Source organism: Rousettus aegyptiacus, unplaced genomic scaffold (genome assembly GCF_014176215.1).
Source record: "Rousettus aegyptiacus isolate mRouAeg1 unplaced genomic scaffold, mRouAeg1.p scaffold_m13_p_17, whole genome shotgun sequence".
NCBI lineage: Eukaryota > Metazoa > Chordata > Mammalia > Chiroptera > Pteropodidae > Rousettus > Rousettus aegyptiacus.
Genome location: NW_023416292.1, coordinates 3,594,310 through 3,617,805, shown reverse-complemented (window position 1 = coordinate 3,617,805; position 23,496 = coordinate 3,594,310). Strand labels below are relative to the sequence as shown.

The 23,496-nt window shown below is 41.6% G+C and overlaps 1 protein-coding gene across 3 annotated transcripts; it reads right to left on the bottom strand.

Moving 5' to 3' along the window:
- LOC107508969 lies at positions 1–18,992 on the bottom strand. Of its 3 annotated transcripts, none has more exons than XM_036234431.1 (6): positions 18,828–18,992; positions 3,502–3,762; positions 1,500–1,548; positions 1,105–1,211; positions 559–611; positions 1–183 (listed from the first exon to the last, which is right to left on the bottom strand). In XM_036234431.1, the coding sequence occupies exons 1-6, from the start codon at positions 18,862–18,864 to the stop codon at positions 121–123; spliced, it is 570 nt and encodes a 189-aa protein (XP_036090324.1). In that variant the 5' UTR covers positions 18,865–18,992; the 3' UTR covers positions 1–120. The 3 variants fall into 3 exon arrangements, with proteins under 3 accessions (XP_036090324.1, XP_015996549.2, XP_036090323.1); XM_016141063.2 differs by having other exon boundaries at positions 1–293; positions 18,828–18,987; XM_036234430.1 differs by having other exon boundaries at positions 1–290; positions 18,828–18,984.
- Positions 18,993–23,496: the final 4,504 nt, after the last annotated feature.

Below are 23,496 nucleotides of genomic sequence, written 5' to 3'. Positions count from 1 at the left end.
TTTGCCTCCATCAGAATACGCTTTATGTACGTTTGAACACACAAACTCACATACATCTAAAGCAAAAACCATGTCAAGACCCAGCCGGGGCACAGGTCTGACTCTCTGTGCTGAAACATCTCATTGGCTTCCCATCAGTGGAACACAATGGAGGCATATTCCACTTGGTCTGGTGATGGTCTCCTGGGGTGATCAAAAGGCGGCACGTTAGCATAGACAGCGAAGTCATCCTCTTTCCAGGTGGCCAGGTTGATCACGTTGGCATATATGGCATCAGCATGGCAGGAAAGCTGCTTTAGAGACAGGACCCTGGTTAGAGTCAGATGGCTGGGCACCAGAGACTTCCAGAGACAAACCCGTTACTGGGCTTCCTACAGGACAGCAAGTGAATCACTGGGTTCTTGCTGACGAATCCCCTCGATTTTCAAACACATTTCCTTTAGGGCTGTTCTCTGGCTCATGCCCACCACCCCATGTATTGGGTCTATCTAGGAAAGAGCATGAAATCATGGCAGAGGTGACTGAGAGCCCCTCTAGGTGTGACTTAACTCTCCTTACCGAGGATTTGTAGAGAAAGTTGTTCTGATGCCTCAGTTGTTTCTTAAATAGTCCTAGAAAAATTAACAAACTAGAGTCAGCCTGAGTTGGGACAATAACCATCTATACTTTGTTGATTGCTGGACTTAGGGTTAAACTTTGAAATTCAGCATCTACCATGTTCAACCCATTGGGCCTCTGAGACTCAGCTAAATGCCCAGGAAGAGACAGGGGTGGCAGGGGGGAGGGGGGAGGGGTGATGGTGGTGGTGGTGGTACTGGTGCACTTTATAGTTTTGGCTATTATTTGGATGAGATTATTTGGCATCAATATTTCTTTTAGTTGATACATATGAACCACATTGTACATAGAGATTGCTTATATATGGCTTTCAGCATAAAGAATTTGTGTCATAAATAAATGTTGCTACATGCAGAGTCCCTTGCAACTTCACAGAAGAGACCATATAGCTTACCTACTCTTCTCCCTGAAAATCTTGCTCCATCTCCACCCAAAGTTTCTCCCCCTTCTACATTTCAAGTTCCAGAGCCAACTTGTTCAACTCACTCTCATGCCTCCATTTCTTCAGGGTCATGGACAAGAGACCCACCAGGAGCAAGATAAGGGCTACGACACCAATGGAACCGGAAATGGCTGTGGCTGCTGTGCCCAAGCTGAGGAAAGCAAACAAGAGAAAAGAGTACACTTCAGCTGCCCTGGTTAGCATGGGTGACCATTTATAAAAATGCCCTGGGACCTCCCCACTCCTACAGAGCTCCTACCTCTGGGTTTCCATGTCCTCAGTAGCTAATCATCTCTTGCTCCCATTTTGAACTGCTCTCCTCTGCCCCAGTCTCCACGGCTATGGCCCCGCTCACACCAATCTTCATATTTGGGCCAAGTAGAACCCTTCCCCAAGATCCCCAGTGCTCCTCCATAGGTCCAGCCCTTCCCTTACCCACCTGCTGAGTTCTTTGGGTGTAGTCTCTGGATTCAGGGTGGTGATGTTCTCTGAAGGGACAGAGAGGGGAAAAAAAGAAAATTTGAGAGTAATTCTTATACACATGCCGAAAGTTTGTGTCCTGCCAAAATTCACATGTTAAAACCTGATTCTCAATGTAATAGTTTTAGGAGATGAGGTCTTCAGGAGATACCGGATCATGAAGGCGGAGCTCTCATGAATGGGATTAGTGCCCTTATAAAAGAGACCCCAGAGAGCCCCCTCACCTCCGTCTACCCATGAGGACACAGTGAGAAGAGAGCTAGGAACCAGGAAGTGGGCTCTCACCAGACACTGAACATGCCAGGGCCTTAATCTTAAACTTACCAGCATCCAGAACTATGAGAAATAAATTTCTGTTGTTTATAAGCCACCTAGTATATGGTAATTGGTTATAGCAGCCTAAACTGACTAAAATAACACACAAGCAAATGAGCTCTAGAGGATCTAAATGGTAATATTAGCCATCATTTATTGGGGACTTAAAATATGCTGGTCATATTTATTATCGCATCTAATCTTTATAAATAGACAATGAGATAGGAATAATTATTATTTCCGTCTTATAGCAAAGAAACCAGCTCACAGTCATAGACCTAGTTAGTGGCAGAAACTAGACTTGAAGTCATGTCTCTCTGACTTAAAATTATGCATTTATGAACACTACACTTTGCTGCCTTTACATGATCATTTCAGTCTTGAGTTCTACCATTCTTACAAAGGGTTAAAGGTTACCATATATGACAGGAGGTCCAGAAAGAAGACAGCCAGGATGATGCAGGTGTTAGGTACACCTGGAAGGGCATGGAGTGGGTAGGAAGGGGTCAGGACATCAGCTAGTTGGTCTGAACCTAGGTGGCGGTGGCAGGTATGAGAGCCTGCCCATGGTCTGGTGAGGAAGTAGTGTTCCTATTATTCACACTGCGAAAACATTTCTCCTTCATCAAGGAATCTAAAACATATTAGCCAAACTCTCCTGCTGTCCAGGTATATGCCACATGCCCCAGGCAAGTGATAGATCAAGGACGTGAGTCATGTTTTCAATTCCAACTCCAAAGCTCTTTTTTCCTGCACTCAGACCTCTTCTTATTTCTTTCCCAATAAAGAGGAACTGTGTGATTCATTCCCAATCATAGGGTAACACTTCTCCAAACACGTGTGGAGCTGCCTACTCAGGCACCCAAATGCAGAAACTGCTGCCAAGGTGAGGCAGCGGGAATATACAGGATCACTAAGGCAATCTAATATCCACTGACAATAAATAGCACCCAGGAGTAGATGCAGCAGGAATCACAGCCTCCTGGGACACTAAGGCCAGATGGAATTGTGTCAGGCACCTTAACGTCTCACTTCCTGTCCCCCTTCCAAGTAAGACGGCTGACCTCATCAAGTTTCTCTTTGACAGCTCCTGCCCACCTTCTGAGCAAGGGGTAGGGAGGGAACTTGGAAACCAGATCTTTTCATTGCCTGTATCACTAACACCCAGGATGAGGTACCAAGTCACAGGGCTTGATGTGTGGTGGAGTAGGGCAACGTAGTGTGAAATGTCACATGCAAATCCAGAGCAGTGAGAGGAGAGTCTAGGACACTATCCGGGGGTGGTTAGCTGAGGTAGGGCACATCTGCTTACAGCAAAAAGGACAGACGGCATGGGGGTATCCATCCAGGATCAGAAAGAGAAGGACATATCCTAGGAAGACAAAGGAGGGTCGGTGGGGGTGAGTGGAACAAACATGGAGGATGATAGCATTGAAGAGCCTGAGATTGAGAGTCCAGTGACCAGGGTCTCAGACTCTTCCTATCTGTGATCTTAGGACAGTCACTTAACCATTCTGAGTCTCGTTTTCTTCATCTATGAGATGGGCATAGCATGAATACCTGCCTTGAGGGGTTGTTTAAGGCCTAAATGTTCATACTATTATTTAACAGTAATAGCCACTTTGCCTATTTTCACCTGGTCTTACCTGAGCAGAACAATGGTATGGAGTTGTCCAGGAAGGCATTGCTGGCCCTGGAGTCTTGGAACATACAGTTGGTCCAATTCATTTTGACAAGGGATCCACTCAGGGGGTTCTTGTCCCAGGTACTGAGGTTCTCAGGACAGGTGGTCCCCTTGAGCTGGAAGCAGAGTTTCTCAGAGGTATTTAGGAGCAGCTGGCAGACACAGGACCCCAGGGAGCTGGCCCCTCTCTTCACCTCTATCTCTTTCATTCTTCCACAAGAACCTTTTGGATGCAGAGAATGTTAGAATCTTGCCACTGGAGGGCAGGGCCTCTAAAGGCAGCGAGGTAGCATTCCTCGTAAGGAAGGCATCTTCACAGAGTCCTTCCCCAAGCACATGGTGCAAAGTCAGCTTCCCAACCTCTATGCCACGTCCCCCTCTGATCTATTAGTATATGAATTTACCTCGATCATTTATTGGTTTACTTGATTATTGCCAGACTCTCATCACAAGAATGTTAGGTCCAGGGAGGTGTACAGGAGTAAAAAGGGTCAAATATTTGGCAAAAGAAGGAAATTTAATTTTGGGTGGTGAACAATGTACATTTGACATATTGTCGAATCATACACTTGAAATTTATTGGATTTTATTAACCAATGTCACCGCAATAATTTTAATAAATAGATAGATAGACATAGATAGATAGATGATAGATAGATAGATAGATAGATAGATAGATAGATAGATAGATAGATAGATAGATAGATAGAGAAATGGATGGACGGATGGATGGACGGATAGATGGACAGATGGATGGATGGATGGATGGATGGATGAATGGATGGATGGATGTAAGTAAGCTCCACAAGAACAGACACCTTAACTGTTTTGGTCATCACTCTCTCCAGTGCCTAGAACAGTGCCTCACACAATGAATAGGTTCATTATATATGTGTTGAATGAATGAATGAATGAATGAATGAATGCCAGAGACTCCTTTATATCACCACTCAACCTCTGTTGGAATAGTGGCGAGCCTCTGACCACAGCCTTTTGAATCCCATGATTGCTGGCAAGTCTTTAACCTCTGAAGGAGAAGTTGATCTGAGACAGACCAAAGTCACTCTGAACCAACCAAATTGTGTCATAAAGTAGGTGGGGATTGAACCAGATAATGCCAATTTTGGAAAAAGAAGAGGCGTGCCAACCAAACGCCAAGAATAATGTACTGGAGGAGGCTGGAGGAGGAGGTGCCGTGCCTGGGTATGTGGGTGACCTGGGGAAGAGAGTAGGGAAGGTGTGAACCCACAAGCCACCATCAAAGGCACTTACTTCCTACTTTGGCCTCCAGCCTCTGCTTCAGGTGGGAGGTGAGGAGACAGTGTGTTTAAGACAAAATGAAAGAGGACCTGTCATCTTCTGTCCTTCCACCACCAACCACCACATTCCCCAAAAGGGATCTGCAGGAGCCGTATGGAAATCCCCCGCCCAGGTGATGTGGATGAGTCATTTAGCATACCTGGACTCAGTTTCCCTCTTTGTGAAATGAAGTAAGAGTAAGAAAATAAGGCATGCCTACAAAAATTACTAATTTTTTTCACAAAGGCATCACATCATCCCCTTCTAAAATCACCTTTGCACATGTCACCTTATACATCGTACATTTCTTCTGATAATCATACTACTGATCAAGAATTACTAAGAACTCTATGTGTTAGGAATTGTTTTTATTTTTCATTTCCAAAAGAGGAGAGGCTTCTTTAGAAGCCCAGTTTGAGGCTTCTAAAAGTTGTTTTATAAGGTAATGTTCATATGGTTTAGAATTTTAAAAGTACCAAAGGATAGTCCTTGAAGGCTGCTTTTCCACCATTCACCCCAGCCAGCTAGTTTTGATCCCTGGAGACAACAAGCATTTCCAATTTATTATATGCCTTATGTATATATGAACAAACACATAGATACACACAGACATATAGACACACACAACACACTTTTTTTCTACAGATGATAGGATGCTATATATATTGTTCTGCCTCTTGCTTTTTCACTTAATGTATCTTGGAGTTAATTTATTATTAATACATACAAAACTTTCTCATTCTTTCCTTCAGCTGCTGATTGTTCTAGTCTATGGATACTCACAGTTTATTTAATTGGTCTCCTGGTAGTGGACATTTAGATTATTTCCAAGTTTCGTTCTTCAAATGATGGTGCAATTATTAAACTGTACAAACATTTTGTAGGTATGTAAATATGTGTAGAATTAGGGGAATAGTTATTAAAGTAGATTTACAATCTAAATATTAAGAAGTCAGTGTGGCTTTTAAAAAATTTTAAATGTAGTATTACCCAATTGACTACCTGTATTAATGACTATTTTTCACTCTAAATGGCCTTTGGCTATTTCCAAAAATCAAAATGGTCCTCAAAGGACAGAGATCTGAGACCACTGAGGGTATTCGACAAAACTGCCAGCGCCTCTAGAAACCGTCCTCCATCAGAATCCAAACGCCGTCAGCACTAGCAGCACTGGAATAAGTGGAGTGTTTCCCAGGGGGCTGGGATGGCTGATATAACCCTTAATGGAATGGATATTTCCAAGTATTTCAAACAGGGTTTACTGAGTCCCAACCATATCCTACTTAAAACCCAGGCTATAAGGATAAACAGGGAATGGCCTTGCCATGAGGAAACTGAAGGTCTAGGATGGTGGTCAGTTCGCAAAGTGTGGTCTGGGGAGCCCCTGGGGGTTCCAGAGATCCTTTCTGAGTGCTGATGAGGTCAAAACAATTTTCATAGTAGTACTGAGATACTGGCTGCCTGTTTCACTCTCGCTCTTGCTCAAGTGTACAGTGGCGTTTTCCAAAGGCTACATGGCATAGGGTGTGGCTACAGACTGAATGCAAAAGAAGATCCGAGAATCTAGCTCTCTGTTACCAGGCCGGATGTTAATATTAATAAGATTGGCAAAAAACGTCAAACAATGCTTCTCTTCTCACTACAGTTTTTATGTTTTGGAAAGTATGTTTATTTTACATAAAAATATGTTATTTATGTTAATATTTAATGGCTTTAGCATTATTTTTAAATTAAATAGATATTTCTAAATGTTCTTAGTTTTCATTTCTAGTATGGTAAATAAATAGTATGGTACATAAGCAGTAGCTCTTTGGGTTCCTTAATATTTTTTCAGAGTATAAAGGGACCCTGACGCCAAAAAGTTCGAGAACTGCTGGTCTAAGGACCTCTGGCGTTTCTTCACCAGGGGGCAGGAAAAGGGCACTTCACCAAAAATGTCAGGGGGTGCAGCACAAAAGACACAAGAGAAACAGAGATGGGCGTTCTCAAAGAGCAGCACATGTCAAGGAGGACAGATAATCTCCTGTCAGAGAAAGACTCTGGGGCCTCTCAGCTGGCAATGTGGTGGCACAGCTCTGCCAGAGGGGACAGAGCTCAGGTGTGGGGACCCAAAGCTCTGAGATGGAGGGAGCCTGGAGAGGAAGCAGGCTGCCTCCCACTACGATGCCAGGGGTCACCTGCCCTGCCCCAAACACTTCTTCACTGGCCGCTGGTGCCTGAAATTGCATCGAAATTCTTCATTCCCTGAGCCAAAGGTAAATTCAATCCAAAACAATGACAAGTGTCACTGAAACTCACACAAATGTGCAAATAACCTCATGGCTATTTAGATAGATTAGGAGGTTGCACTTTAATGAAACGAGAGTGTATGTCTATGGCTCAGGGAGTTGCTCTTCCACCTCATCCTCTCACCCTACTCTATCCGGGAAGGTAGCTATCGACACCCACAGCTATAGAAAAGGCAGATGTATGGTCAGTGCTAAAGGATAAGTGGATCAGAAAGAAAGGACAAGTCATTCCTAACTTGGGTGATGAGGGAAGGCTGCCTGGAGGAAGTGGCATTTGTGCTGGTTTTGGACAATGGGAAGGATACCTATGGGCAGTGCTGAGACCGTGGACAAACCAGTGTGCTCTGAAACAAGGCACAGCAGTTGGAACATGAAGTCATTTTTCCCTGAATGAACATCTGAAATCATTAATAAGAGAAGAAGCACTGGGAACTTGAAAAGGATGGGAAATTGTCATCAAGAATGGTGGAAGGAAGGAGGGACAGAACCTTGGGAAGATAGGGTACAAGGAAGATAGCTCACAAACTAGATTTCAAGAGCCCTGTGTGAACCAAGATCATGTTTGACCTGACTTGTTTTCCCAGCACAAAAGCCTGTGCCTGTAACGTAGAGGCCCACAATCAATGCCTGATGAACAGACACACTCCTTTTTTCCAGACTGGCCACAGAAGTACTGCTGTAATCAAGCAGGGCCATCGGGAAGAGAGGGGAGGAAGATGTGCAAGCCAACTTCCTCTGACTTCCTCTGAAACAAATACTCTCACCATTTCTAGGACTTTAAGGGCTTTTCTAGTTGTTTTTGCAAATTTCCATTTCTCAAAATAGAAATGCTGTGTCCTCTTGAGGTTTATAACAGAGCCCTTTATTGGTTGGGGGTTGCTTTAAATATCACCTTATGTTTTCAGTTTGCACAGTGGCTGCTTTGCAAGCCTCAAACAACTACCTTCACATCTGGCTTCCTGAGAAAATCAGAATGTCAGCCTCTTGGGCTCCTGCAGATCACCAGTGAACACACGAAACGCAGCTGTCTACACGTGGCTTAACAGGAACTGATCCCAAACTCATTAGACTTGCTGCCCTGTGCTGGCCCTGCACATATACTTTATTCAATTTGGAAAACATAATACAAAATATTAAGAAAGCACATTTTATCAAGAACCAAGTGAAAACGCCATGCACATCTCATAATTTCATTTACCACTCAGAAGCGGGGATCTCCTGTGCCTTCCAGTTAGCAGTTGGAAGGATTAGATGTACTTATCCCCATTCATAGATGAGGTGACCAAGAATTGCTGGGGAGTGGTGAGTAAATTGCCCGAGGTCACAGCAAATAGCATGACCAGCATCCAAACACAGGTCTCACGATCCCTTAGCCTTTCCTCCACTTCCTACATAGGTTGTTTCTATGTACGTGGAAGTACTTTATTAACTGTAATGGCCATGTGGATGTTCGCAGTAGCCAAGGATGGTTGTTTGGAGTGTTCATTGTTCTAAGGAGACTACCCACATCATAGACTTTGTTATTATTTGAGGTTTTTCCCACACTTTTATTTAACTGCTAACTGCAAAGGTAGGTGATTTATAGTGTTATTACAATCATTTTCTGGAAGATAGCAGTAAAATATCTTACTTAACAAAAATGTGTTTATTATGATAATTTTCTGACAGAAGACTTTTTTTTTAACAGTGTTGATATTTACTTGCTTCATAAGTTGAAGCAGAATGAGTTTGATAAAGTCTTGCTGATTTAAAACATCTACAATAACTAGTGCTTCCGAACAAGGAGCTGCTTTTCTACCTGTTTTTAAAAATCCTCTATTAGTATTTGTGTATTAGCTAAATTTGAAATTTTGCATTATAATTCATATTGTTTGCCTGAACGGTAGTTCAGAGTTCCTAATTTTAATCTACCAGATTTCCTTATGATATAACTCACTTTTGTAGTAATTAATGCTCATTTACCATTACATATTCACAAAATAATTACTTTATATTCATAAATTACAGATTTCTACATAACGAACTGCTAGTTAAAGCATAGCTATGGTTTATGGGTTAAAGGAAATTTCTTCAAGATGAAAATTAACTGTAGTTAAATTTCAATACTTGCTACATATTATTTTTTAAAGTTACAAATTCTAAAATTAAATACTAAGCTCATATATTATTTCTCCCAAGGTATTGGAAAGACAAAAAGATGTTGAACCAAAAAAAAATGAAAAGCTGCCTATAGAAGAAATGAAATAGAACTATTCGTACTGTTAATAAATTTGGTAAGAAAAAGGTAGAATGCCAAAAAATAAAAATAAAAGTTTAAAACCATCGGTTTCAGTGAATATGTCACAGAAATGTGAGCAGGATATTAATCTACTTTTTAGTTTTATTGTCAACCATACCTGATGGATTTCAAAAAAAAAAAGTAGGGGGAAAATGCAAAGAATCCAAATACATAGACACTTAATTTAAATATGAAACAAGAGCACATTCTTATTGAGAATTATCCACCTCAAGTAAGAAATTTTTACTTTGCAAAAGATATTACAGGTTGGAAGTTTGGGGAAATACAAAGGACAGAAATATTTCCAAATTGTGGGGAGGGGGAGGATCATTCTGGTTACTTTATTCTATTTCAAAAGAGTCTGCATTTTGCAGCTCTTGTAGAATGAAAAATCAACTGGAAAATAAGAAAGAATACAAATATTGGGGGCATTTAGCACCTTTTTTCTTTTTGTAAACATGATGAATCTGAAATAAACATCAATAGTAGTAGTATATATACACATTTCAAATCTGATTTGAAATATATGTAATTATTAATGTTGCAATAACAGATTCTACATGATGAAGAAAATACTGGCATGCTCTTGTCAAACATAATAAACACAATTCTGTTTTTAGCAAGACATGGTCTAGCATTTAGAGGATCATTCAAGAAAATGTATGAGTATTATGTAAGAATTTTAATTTGCAGATATCATAGATTAATAGCATTATAGCAGAATATGTGTCCAACATACAAACACCAAATAACATTATAGATCACTTAGCAGATGTAAAATAAAAATCAAATAATTAAAATACAGCACATTTGTTGACTGAAATTATTTTGAACATTGTAAGAAATGTTAAATATTACACAGTTGAATAACTGAGGCACATTTCCTGATGAAACAGTTATTTTTAGGATTTGTAAATTTTCAAAATGCAAATATATATATAAACATGAAAAATATTTTTTCCCACAGTAAATGACACAGCTGGAGAAGAATTATACAGATTTGTAGTAGAGCACCAACCAAAAAAAAAAAAAAACATTGAATCTAGATCATAATAATTTTAAGGGGCAGAGATATAACAATAATGAAAAAAACTTATGACAAACTTAATGGATTTCAACATAAAATTCCCCTAAAGATGCTAAGGCTGACCATTCTTTAAACCTAGTAGTGAATAATATGGCAAAATTTATTTAGATATCACCGAATTCTGTTATATCATGTAAGAACCTTTCAATTTCAGTAGAACGCTGGAGAATATTGAAAATAGAATAATTAAACCTAAATTTGAGGCTACCGTCAAATATGTGATGATGGAAAAGTCAATTTGAAACCACTGTGACCCAAAATCTCAATTAGAGGCAGTATGGAATATTCTTTTACAAATCATTAATGACACCAAAGATATAGATTCTAGAACACAAACTAAAGCTATACTTTTGAAAATACATTTTTAAAATATATTTGCTCAGTACCAATTTGGTATAAGATTTATGACAACATAATGATAACATATGACAAATTTCTGACAACATAAATATCAAAATAAGCAAAAATCAGAAATTAATGTACATAATGTCTTTGAAAACATCAAAGGGTTTAAGAAGCTTTGGGGGAAAAAAACAAAGTTTTACACAATTCATAAAACAAAGTTTATGAAATATGTATTATTGTTGCTAAACCAACTTTAGTCTCTTGACACTGATGCTAATTTCTCCAAACTAGAAAGTACTAGAAACAGGAAAGGGAAGACTCATTTTAACTGTGAATCCTATACTAGCCCTTTAACAATTTAAGGGTCAATATCAGAATCATATGTTTTTCTATATTGGAAACAGCGAAATCTCTTTAACAGGCAAAGAGTCTCATGGCTTTTTTAGTATTCTAAGTGACATGTATAATTTGAAAAATTATGATAAACATGAACTGCAATCATTCAAAATATATGATTGAAATTGAAGAGCATGGTAGAAAATGCAGCAATGACAAAACTGATGTGCAAGAAACTAAAATCCTTAAGCTGCTTTCGCAAATGTGAATGCCCGTGAAGTGCCTCGATTTATTTGCAGCAATAATGTATTGGACACATTTTACTAAAATCATTGTAGCTCTCAGGATATTTTTACCTTGGCGGTATCAGCGACCAGTGGAAAGTGTATCTCCTCGCATTTAAAATTAATAAAAACTACTTAATACCCACAATGTCACAAGAAAGACTGTCAAATCTAGTGACCATTACTATAGAAAATAAGATATTGGAACAAGCAAGCATTAAAATCACTATAGAAAGTTTTGTTTTCATGAAAATTGTTTTGTGACTGAAACTATCTTATGACAAACTGTTACATCCCTAAGATTTCCTGTTCCTAATGGTCGTGACAAAAACACTAATATTATACTCTTTTGTAGTCAATAATTTTATGTATATAATTTATATAGAATCAACTTATATTTTTGCTTTGTTATTATTGAGAAGTACATAACTACCAATTTGAAAAGATTTTACTTGAGAAAGAAGCACTTCTTCCTTATTCCTACAAAGGTGCCGAAGGGGCCAGCAGTAACTCTGCGTCTTCTAGTGATTTGTGAAAAAGTGACGCGGGTGAAGGTTAGCCAATGAAGCATGGTTCTCCCCTTGGAGCACGTTGCCTCACATGTATTATTATCATGCATGAATCTGCCCGACAGTGGCCAGTGTCTCCCAGCCATGCTCAACATACTGTCAAAAGGCTATACACAGGCATGAAAAGCTCACCATCTGTGCCTACCCACTTTTCCAGCCTTGTCTTTTAGTAGTTCCTCTATACCTGATGCTACCATCTGTTTGAACTTCTGACAGTTCCTCTAAACCTGTGCTCACCCCTGCCTGTACAGAGACCCCAGGGTACCTTTCCTTGCCTGCTACTCTTGCACTGTAAGTAAGCTGAGTTGTCCCACTTCTCCAGGAAGTCTTCCTTCTCCAATCCCCATTTTTCAAGGTTACTAGGCTGGGTGACACTCCCATATATCACATCTGAACATAGTACTTGTCACACACAGCTGTAATCTTCTGTAACCTTGTCTGACTTCTCACTGGACTGCAGTCCCTCCAGGGAGAAGCCACATCTCATCAGTTGTTGCACACAGTCTCTGGCACCTAACTGTTGCTCAAGAAATGTCTAGACAAAGACACATGCAAACAGTCAGATGCATACATTTATAAAATGAGTTCTATCTCACTAACAATCGAAGAAGTTAAATTAAAACAATAATTTAAAATCATGTTTTTAAACAAGTAGACTCATCAAACTAAAAAGCTCTACACAGCAAAGGAAACCATCAAAAACAACAACAACAAAAAACAACCGACCAAATGGAAGAAGATGTTTGCAAATATTTTCAATAAGGGTTAATAGCCAAAAATACATAAAGAACTCATATAACTCAACTGCAAAAAAACCACAAAAAACAAAAAACAAAACAAAAAAAAACAATTAAAAAATGGGCAGAGGATCCGAACAGACATTTTTCTAAGGAAGACAGAGAGATGGCCAACAAGTATATAAAAAGATGTTCAACATTACTAATTATTAGGGAAATGCACATCGAAACCACGAGGTATCGCCTCACACCTGGCAGAATGGCTACTATCAAGAAGACAAGCAATAACAAGTGTTGACGAGGATGTGGAGAAAAGAGAACCCTCACACACTGTTAGTGGGATTGTAAATTGGTGCAGCTACTGTAGAAAACAGTCTGGAGGTTCCTCAAAAAATTAAGAACAGAACTAGCATATGATCCAGAAGTTCCTCTTCTGGGTATTGATTTGAAGAATATGAAAACAGTAATTCAAAAAGATATATGTACCCCTAATGTTCATTCCAGCATTATTTACAATAGTCAAGATATGGAAAAAATCTAAGTGTACCTCAATGGATAAGTGGATAAAGAAGATGTGCTATACATATCCAATGGGATATTACTTAGCCATAAAAACGATGAAAATATTATCATTTTCAAGAATATGCATGGATCTCAAGGATATTATACTAAGTGAAGTAAATGTGATAGAAAAGGACAAAACCATATGATTTCACTCATATGTGGAATATAAAACAAAAAAGTAACAAACGAACGAACAAAACAAAATCAAAAACAAATTCATAAACACAGACAACAGAATGGTCATTACCTGAGGAGACGAAGCGTGTGGGAGGCCGAAATGTGTAAAGGGGGGTCAAATACACGGCAACAAATGGAAACTAGATTTTGGAGGTGAGCACGCAATAAAGTATACAGATAGAGAATTATGAAGTCGTACACCTGAAATTTATATAGTGTTGTTTTTTTTTAAAAGAATGAAAATATTCAGCCCTAACAAGTGTTCTGGGGGATGGACAATCCTTGTGAGGAAGGCAAGTTGTTACAGTGTTTGTGAAGGACATTTTGGTGGTATATTTCAAAAAAAAACCCTGAAAATGTTCCTCCTTCTTTGACCACTTAGAGGAATTTATCTTGAGGAAATAGCCAAGGATGTGTGGGTGACCGACAAATCATTTACAACAGCAGCCTTTGAGAATCATCCTCAACACCCAGTAACGATGAATTGTTGTGTTAATTGTGGGACACCTGTAAGGTAGAATACAACTTAGCCATGAAAGTGATCTTGGGAAACCAATTTATTGACAGGGAAAAATGTTCACACCCTATTGTCAAGTCAATAAACGGCAGATAAAACAACGGAATGTAAAACACATGCCATTACAATAAATACGTTGTATGTATGCGTGTCTTCATGTGTGTGCTGTCTATTTTTTTCCTCCACTTAATAATATATTATTGTGATCTTTCCATGTCCACGTCATGGAAAGGTAAATACCCAAAACATTAATAACAATTACCCTTGGGTGGAAAGATTCCTGGTGATTTTTGTATTCTTCTTTCCCGTCTGTTACCTAATTTTTCTGCAGTGAGTGTATGTGTTTAAAGAGAGAGAAAGAGAAGAGGAAGGAGGAGAAGAGAGAAAAGAAGGATAAAAGAGTGAGCGAGCAGAGAGAGAGAGAGAGAGAGCCGGCCTCCCCTGGGGCTGTCAGGCCCCGGGAGGTTGACTGTGAAAGGGGGACCCGCACTATCAAAGGGGAGCGTTGGAATTAGGAGAGCAGGAGGGAGGGGACTGAGTTGAGAGCTCCGAATGCTCCGGTACTGACAAAACAGAAGCTTTGCAAAGTGAACACTGTTTTTTTAAATAAAAAATAAATAAAAACAAAAACAAAAACAAAACGTGTTCAGAGGCAATGGAATTGCCAAAAGACAGTGTGGGCACAATTGAAGCAGCTTGTGAACCCAGGGCCTGGAGAAAAAACAAAAACCAAAAATCTCACAACAGTAAAACTTCTTTTTTACCACCAGAAGGCTTTCCCTTCTATTTATTTACAGGGCGTCTTTTTCTTGCACCCAGCAAAGCTCGCTATTTATCTTGCCACTCTGACCTCTTTCTATTAACATCTGCTGCTTTTAATGTAGGTCGGTGAAGCGGCTCTGCGATGAACCTGGGTTTGTCTTTTTTTTTTTTTTTTTTTTTTTGCCGTGAATTTATTTTGATATGTGATGAGCAAGGGTTAGACCGTCTCCATTTCCCTGGGATTCCATTTCAAAACACGTTTCAGTAAATGTCATCTTAATCTAGTGCACCCGGCCCCTGAGCCTCGTTAGCATCACTCTATATTTAGTCTATTTTGAAACTCAGTGTCCTGTGCAGAGTCGATCTTAAATAAATATACATTGTAAAGTAAGAGAGGACACTGCAAAGAAAGAGCCAGAGAAAACAGAGCATCTTTGGTGGGTCGAGAAGAATCTGCTGGCCGCAGCAAGAATTCGGGGTTCTAATCCCAGATCATCCGGCCCTCCGCCTTCCGCCCTCTGCCCTCCGCCCGCCGGGCTGCCCTGAGCCTCCATCACCCGCTGAGCATTCTGGCCAGTTTCCTCAGTCTTTTTCTAGTTGTGCCTCTCATAGGAAGGACTTGCTTGATCATCCAGACGCTGGCATCCAGCATCTAACTATGCCCCTCTGCTGCCTTCTGCCCAGGCCCGGAAGCCTCCTTACAGGAGTGGCCTCTCTCTTACTCTCTCCCCATCTCCACTCTCCGCCTCCTCTTCATTCCCTGCCCACAGGGCACACCCCAGGGTGGCGCTGCCAGCCTGCTACATCAGGAGCTGGAGATCCAAACAGGGATGGCACTTTGCCCTTAGGAAGTGGGCGACATTGCTTTTTTCTCTCATTGTTCTGTTGACTATTTAATGGGCACCAGAGGCCTTCCAGATGCGAAGAGCTGGCTCCTCACCATATCCTGTTTATTCGGCATTTATTGAGTGCCTACTGTGCGCTCCCTGCCTTGAAAAGCACTTGACCCAATTAAAAGCGCACATAAATTTGCCCTAGCAATTTCTGAAAATGCCACTCTGTTCCTTGGAGTAATGACATGTCCTTATAGCCTTGTTCAGATTAAGGTCATTTTTGCCTTCATTTTTTCAAATATAGCCCCTGTTTCTGAAGGTCATGGCCATTTAGGGGGGTGTAAATCTTTAGCAAAACAAAAAGACATCTTTATCTTCCCATCAGAGTTGCTGCCTGCAAGGTTAGGTAACCCTCCAGAAGTTTTTTCTTATGGATTTCCACAGAGGAAAAAAAATTAATTTGAAGGTAAACATATATGCCTTGACAAACTCCATTGTCAACATACTGAAAGATCTTTTAAAAAGTTTGTTTTTTGTTTGTTTTCCAGAATTAACTTATAGGACTTTTGTTCATATAAAAATTTACCCTCCTTTTATTTCCAGCTACACGGTGTTAGGCAAGGGTCCTGCCTGACTCATTAGTTAGCAGTCGCTGAACAATAGACAGGCACTTACTGCTAAGAAGCACGCTTAAGAAATAGGTTTTCAAATCCTTACTAACAGTTCTTTCTGTCCCTTTTCCCCACCCCACCCTGAACCCCAGAACCACGGTTCAAAGAGATTTAGATAAAGGATGTATTCCCTGACCTATTTTCATTTTTTTTTTTTTAACATCAAGGCCTCAAAGACTAGCAGTGAATTAATTTATGGTTCTGCCAAATTGGACTGATAAAAATCACTATTCACCCTGAAATTCATTTAGAACTAACTATTCTGGACATTTAAATTTACCCTCCAGAGACTGAGAACAAGAAATGACAACTCACTTGGAAAATTAATCTTCCTAGGCCTTCTTAGCAGCAATCAGTGGGCATTGAATGAAGAGGTTTGTGTAAGGCCTGTGGGGGCAGGGTTGCTGCTTTGGGAGCTTAACTGCAGGTAAACTAATCTGAGCTGCAGCTGGAAGAGCCCCCAGGCTGGGCTTCACCTCTCTTTACATTCAGCTTTGAAAAGGAGAGCGGCTGTCAGGGTCCTAAAGAGAGCTCTCCTCGGACAGCCCTGCTTTGACGCCGCTCTTATAAAACTTTTCAAGGAGGATTAACAAGCAGGTTTGTGAAAAGACTTGGCATGCCTCTCCAATTGCTAAACAGATAATGAGGATTTCTAGTCATTAGAGCAATGATAGCAGATGGAAATTCCCAAGACTGCACCATGTGAAACCAAGCTAGAAAACACCCACCCTTATTGGCGGTCATCAAAAGCCCCCTAATTATTGAAAATGAACTTGAGGTTTCCTGTCTCCTCATACAACATGAACACCTTTATCTGGAATTTAGTTTTCAGCACATTCAACAGAAATTTGGACGTGAGGAAATAACATGTTCCCAGAGCATTTTTAAAAATCCTATTTAGAAAATAATGTCTCTAATTCCAGGTATAGCCCATTAGGGATTAAGCAACAAGGGCAGCCTCATTCCCTTCCCTCACCGAGCAGGCTAGGGATCACAAATAGTAAAGGTCCTCTGTTTTATAGTGGTGGAAGCTACTTGTCCTGACCCTCTTAGTAAGTTAGGCGCCACACACCAGGACTAGAATGGGAATAGGTGTTCTGAGACTCAACTCTGGGCTCACGCCTTGCACAATCTAGAAATCTATCGTAAAGAAGAAATCATCCAGGGTCTCCTTAGTGAGCTCTTTCCATATTGCAGGCATAATAGGACCTACAAATAAGTGGAGGAACCCCTGTAGTTTCATTTCAAATGATGCAAAAAATGAAGCCACATGCTACTGGGGCAAAATTGTCCTTTAGCCAGGCACACCAGGATTCAGGTCCTGCCCCTGCACCTTTTACTGGGAGGGTGATCTGGGGAGGGTTATCAGAGCTCTCTGAGCTAGTTTTTTTTTTTGTTTTTTTTGTTTTTTGTTTTTTGTTTTTATCTGAAAGCATCAATAATACCTACCTCACAGAGCTGTCATGAAAATGAATTTAAAGGAGATAACATATAAGAATCTGGTAGCCCTTGTGTTTAATAAAAGTTGGTCCCCCTCCTACTTGCTGCCACCTAAACTCCTTTATCCTAGAACAAAGGGTGTGATTATAGAGTACACAGCAAGAGCAATGCCTTTGCTAAGGTATGATCAGTGATTCAACAAATATAAAATACACAGGAGATCCCACTCTGGCCAATAAACAACTGTAATGGCTTCACATGACCAGGCAGAAGGACATCTCTAGTCTGACGAGATGACTGAGGGAAGTGAGAAAGGGTGGGAGAAGGGAGGCCAGGGCAGTATAGACCAGAGATGTCCAACTGAAATATAATATAAGCCACATACATCATTCAAAATGTTCCAGCAGGCACATTTTTTAAAGAAATAGGTGACATTAATCATAATAATATATTTGATTTAACCCAGTATATCCAAAATATGATTATTTTAACTTGTACTGATGTACAAATTATTAATGAGCTATTTTATGTTCTTTTTTTCCTACCAAGTCGTCGAAGTCAGTATGCATTTATACCTACAACACATCTCATTTCACACTAGCAACATGTCAGGAGTTCACCGTGTAGACCATGCAGGTATAGATAAATCCCCATGTGCCAACCACTGTGCTGGGTTTTGAGGGACCAAAAAGTCTACCCTAGAGCAGGGTCCCTGCCCTCGAGGTATTCTCTGTCTAGTTTGGGATCTAAGACAGATGGGGGAAATTTTACCCAACAATATACATTTGCCTGTAGGTCCCCAAACTGCTTATCATGAATTACTAAACCTACAGCTCAATCCTTTTCCTATAAGCCTTAGACATCTCCCAACCACAAGGACAATTTTCCTTCCCATTGTCCACATAAACCGTTTTCAGATTGTGCCTCTGATTTGGAGTAGAGGTATATATCACCCTAGGGAGCAGTTTAAGGGAAGAGAGGTGCCTTGTTCTCCCATCCCTTCAGGCCACAGAGTGCCCACTTTATAGCAGGTGAGCCCAGATTCCAGACCAGTAGGAAAGAAACTGAAAGCCAAGTCTCAGTCTTAACGGAACCGGTTACCTGTCTCCGGGTGTGCAGCAGCAGCGGGAGGAGCCATCCATGTCGAAGAGGCAGCAACTCTCACTGAAGGCTGAACCCCGCCCTACCCTGTCCTCTTCCCTGCACCCCTCCCTGAGAGCCTCTTCATTTCCTCCACTGCCTGTCTGGGCTCAGAGACTCACACCGAGATGAAAAACCAATGGCTGAGGCTGCTCGCAGAGCAATCTTCATGCTGTGCAGACGTGGACCTTAGCCAAACCACAAATTGAGATTTGCTTTAGATTCCCTAGCATTTTTTTTTTGAAACTCTCCCTTTCTGCAACCCACACCTGTGACCAGCCTAAGGTCCTTCCTTAGCAATTCCTGCTGACAAACTAATTCATACTAAGGAGTTAATGACTCAGTGGGCCATCTTTCCCAGGGATAGTTGCATTTTTAAAGACAAAATAATAATCAAAAGGATGACTAAAATTTATTGAGTACTTACTTGGTGTTAGGCACTGTGCTAAGATGGTAATGCCTCATTCTAGAGAATGACTGAACAATGCTGGAATTTCAAGCAAGGCGACACCAGGTTGAACAAAGGTGCTTTTAAAATCATACTTTCATGCGACTCTATGATTCAGGAATATGGGAAACCTGTACGATTTTTTTCCTTTTAAATTGTAGAGCCATCTTCTTTGTGTATGGATTGGAAGGTATAAGAATTAAATTAGTTTGTTTTCATTCATCCACTCATTCATTCAACAAGTATTTATTCAGTGGCTTCTCCGAGCCAGGCACTGGTGGCTCTGGGGACACAGCGATGACCCAGACTGCCAGAATTCTGGTCTCAGAGCTCACAGGGTAGTGGGGGGAGACAAGCAGCAACAGTAAGAGAGAATTACAGATGCGCTCATCCCCATAGACAAAATGGACAGGGGAGTGTGATCAAGAAAACCTGGGGCGTAGAGTCTCCTTCGACCTGGGCTGCGGGGGGAGACAACCTGAAGGAAGTAACATGGTTGTCCCGAAGAAGGAACGCACAAGGCCGAAGGGGTCAAGCAAGATGTATTGTAGCAGAGTGACAGCTGGGCTGAGCCAAAGATGCGAGGACACCTGAAACTCAAATGGGGCTTGAGGCCAGCTCTTTCGGTGGGAATATTTGGGGGAGGTAAATTGGCGGAGAAGGGAGGAGAGTCCACTGAAGCGAGAGGTGAGCATATAGGGCTACCAACCCAGAGGTAAGGTCCGGTTCCCACACAAAGGTGAGGAGTCTGGTTCCTACACTGCTGGGGAAAGGGATAGGGCCCTCCTGGACGTAACGCCTGCATCCCCACCGTGCTCTTGACCATTTTGAGCTGGATCTGTGGTTATATATGCAAACTTTCCTACCACAAACAATGCTAGATGAATAAATAACCTTGAACCAGCAGTGTTTGTCAGAGGGCTAAGTGTGTCTGTGAGACAAATTCCAAGAGTCATCCTTGATCCTTCCTTTCCTTCATCCCCGTCCAATTCAGTGTCTCGTCCTGTGGGTTCTGTCTCCAGAACGAACCTCAGACACCACTTCTTTTCTAGTGCTCCTTCTCCTCTCCGTCCCAAGCCACTCTCACCTCTTTCTGGAGCCAGCCCAGGGGATACGTCCATGTGAGAGTGTGGTGTGGGAGGCCCTCACACCAAGGCATTTCATGGACCAGGAATAATACAGATTTTGCATCTTGCCCTGTGGGGGAAGAACTCTCTTGGGGCCTTGGATTTCTTATCTCCGAAATAGGGTAAATGATTTTTATGTGAATAAGTGATGGTGTTTGCCAAGTCTTTAATGATGGAGCTCCACTGGGAGGGTCTCAGATAAACGAAGCTTGTTAAACCTGAGAGGAAGATCGGACAAATGTCTTGGCGACCTGGAATGGACGTAATCTTAATTGCATCTCCAGTGTGTGTTTTTCCCCTATAGGTTGCCAAGGCTTTTCATGGACCAGGAATAATACAGATTTTAGAAATGGAGACAAATTTCCTTTAAAAAGACCCCGATATTAAAGTTCTGCCTTTATCCTATTCAGCTCCAGCTTTGTAATTTAGTCCTCCCCTGAGGGCGCTTGAGGAAGTTCCAGCACGGGAACTGATTCAGAGTCCAGCAGTCCTGGTAGAGGAACTGAAACCCTGGAGAAAGGCGCACTGCCGAGATGAGGCCCCGGTCACCAGAAATCTGGAAATGAAACCCGTGGTGATAATGAAGGGAAGGCATCGGATTTATGTCACATTGGCCTAAGTGCCATCTCTCTTTCCCTTATAATAAAATCTACTCAGGCATTTATCGAGCACTCACAGTGCGTCATGCACTTCCACATACACTTGCATTTACTCTCCCTGATGACCCCATTTTACAGATGAGGAAACTGAGGATCCGTGAGCATTTTTGTTTTCTAGCCTTTCAACAGTTGAGCCCCTGCTTCCACGGTAAGACCTGAGGACAGGTGGAAGAATTGATGACTTTCCTGACCAATTAAAATACACATCAAAGTGAATGCTCTACGCAATGCATTTCAGTCAGTTAATACACACAGTAATGTATATACACGCTACCGATGGCAGCCTGGAGTAGTGTAAGATCAGACTCTTCGGAGAGACTTCCTGGGTTCAATCCTGGTTCCATCATTACGGGCCATGTGACCTTGGACAAATTCCTTTACCTCTCTGGGGCCATTTACCTCATGGGGTTGTTGAGAGGATTACGTGAGTGAGAACAATTAAAGGACTTAGAGCAGTATAAGGCGTAAAGTGGGCACTCAGTGAATGGCAGGTGCCTGCTCTGGTACCTATGTTCTAATCAGGGTACCAGGACGGAGTGCTCACTTGGTGTCAAGTGCTGGGGTGGAGGACATAGAAAGCACTCGTCCTGAGGGTGGTCTCCCGGAATCCTCACATCATCCTGCAAAGAAATCATTCTTTTTTACAGTGGGGGAACTGAAGCCCCAAAACAAGCTGCATGTCACGCATCCGTCTGTTAAGGGGCAGGGTTGGAATCCAAACTGTGTTTCACCTGCTTTCAAAACCGAGTTCAGCAACGAGCACAGAACCTGGTGGTGTTAGCCAGCAGTCTGCTCCCGACCAAGCCCAGGGCATGAACCGCTCTTTCCGCTTACGAGGACAGTGACCCGTGCACAGCATACACGCACACACATGCAGTACGCAGGTGAAAAACTTCCCCGATACCTGTGCCCTCTGCTGACTGGACTGCAGCAATTGGTCTGAGAGACACTTTGCCCAAATACAGTTGATATCAGTTTTGGAAGTGATTCAAAATAACTGAACTCTTGACACAGAGAGATTCTGGGAACATTGGATCCTTCTTATTTCCAGTTGCACGAAAATAAGAGGCTTTGCCAAACCAAAGCAGACCAAGCCACAGGGGAAAGTTTGCATTTGTGCCAGTTATGGTCTTTTACAATAAACAAATGCTTTGATTTCCTGACACTTTTCTTTTTCATAATTCAATGTATGGATGAGGGGTATCTAACAGAGGAGTGCATAGGGGGATTTTCACACTGTCGGCAATGCAAACTAGATGCTTGCTAATCCTTGAAGGCAAGATAGAAAATATTTGCAAAAAAAAATAAGCAGACAGAATTTCTTCTCGCACGGCTCCACGCCACCACACTCCACTCTGCACACACCCTCCTCACTTCTTAACAATAAAAAGTCCTCAAATTTTTCACCGTGCAGGAAATTGTTCTCTCTCCCATTCTTTCTATTCCAGGAATACATTTTTCAACGTCAGACCTCAGGAATAATCCAATACAGATCACCAACTTTAATGTCAGGCAAACCTGGGTTTGAATCCTGGCTATGGCACCTTATGCAAGTTACTTAAACCCACTATGCCTCTGTTATCTCATATGTAAAATGGGCTTTAAAACAATGCCTACCTGATAGCATTGGTGTGAGAGTTGAATGAACTAATGCACCTAAGGTCCTTAGCTCAGAGCCTGGCCTATGCACCCCAAATGTTCCTTGTTATCACCTGATCCAACCTGTTTATTTTACAGACAAGGAAACTAGATTCAGGGGGGAAAAGTGATTTATTTAAGGTCATATGGCCAGTTAGTGACAGAGCCAAGACTAGATCCAGGCAGCTCATCCAGGTATTCTTTTTACTGTACCACTCACAGCGTGGAAGATTTTCCTTCATTCATCAACTTCAAGCAGAACGGGGTTGGAACGTTGTCCACTTGATCATGTTCATGCTGGGCTGGTGACGTTGCCAGAGCCAGGACCAAGAGCATCCTGCGTTTCTGGCTCCAATGCGATCAGGAGCCAGCTGAGCATGAAGGGGAAGGAGCTGCACATGTTACATTGAGACCCTGTCTCTAGGGCTATCCAGCCCTGATGAAGCTGATTTCTGCAAAGCACTGAGCAACTGTCCTCTTATTACTAATTTATCTTTTGGAAGCTGAAATTCCAGAACAGAGAAGTGGGATGGGGTAGTGTCACCACTAACAGCTTTCAAACATTCTGGAAACAGACAAAACCTCTGTGTCCACCCAGCCTCCCAAGGCCCCGAGGGAGGCTTCCTTTCCCAGAGGCATTCTCCCAGCGCTGAGAGGCCGAACCACTGCCTCTGCTGTGCCACTGCGAGGCAAAATGGTTTCCAGTGCTTGACGTGACCAATGCCACCTTAAGAAGCAAATTACTCTCCGTGACCACC

Bases quoted from the DNA above. Each gene is read 5' to 3' on its own strand.
- LOC107508969 (XM_016141063.2), bottom strand. From the start codon at position 18,864: ATGGCTCCTCCCGCTGCTGCTGCACACCCGGAGACAG. The intron at 612-1,104 runs GTGAGTTGAACA...TAATTTTTCTAG, and splicing joins GAAGAAATGGAGGCATGAGA to GACTATTTAAGAAACAACTG. The intron at 294-558 runs GTAAGGAGAGTT...CTGTCTCTAAAG, and splicing joins ACTTTCTCTACAAATCCTCG to CAGCTTTCCTGCCATGCTGA.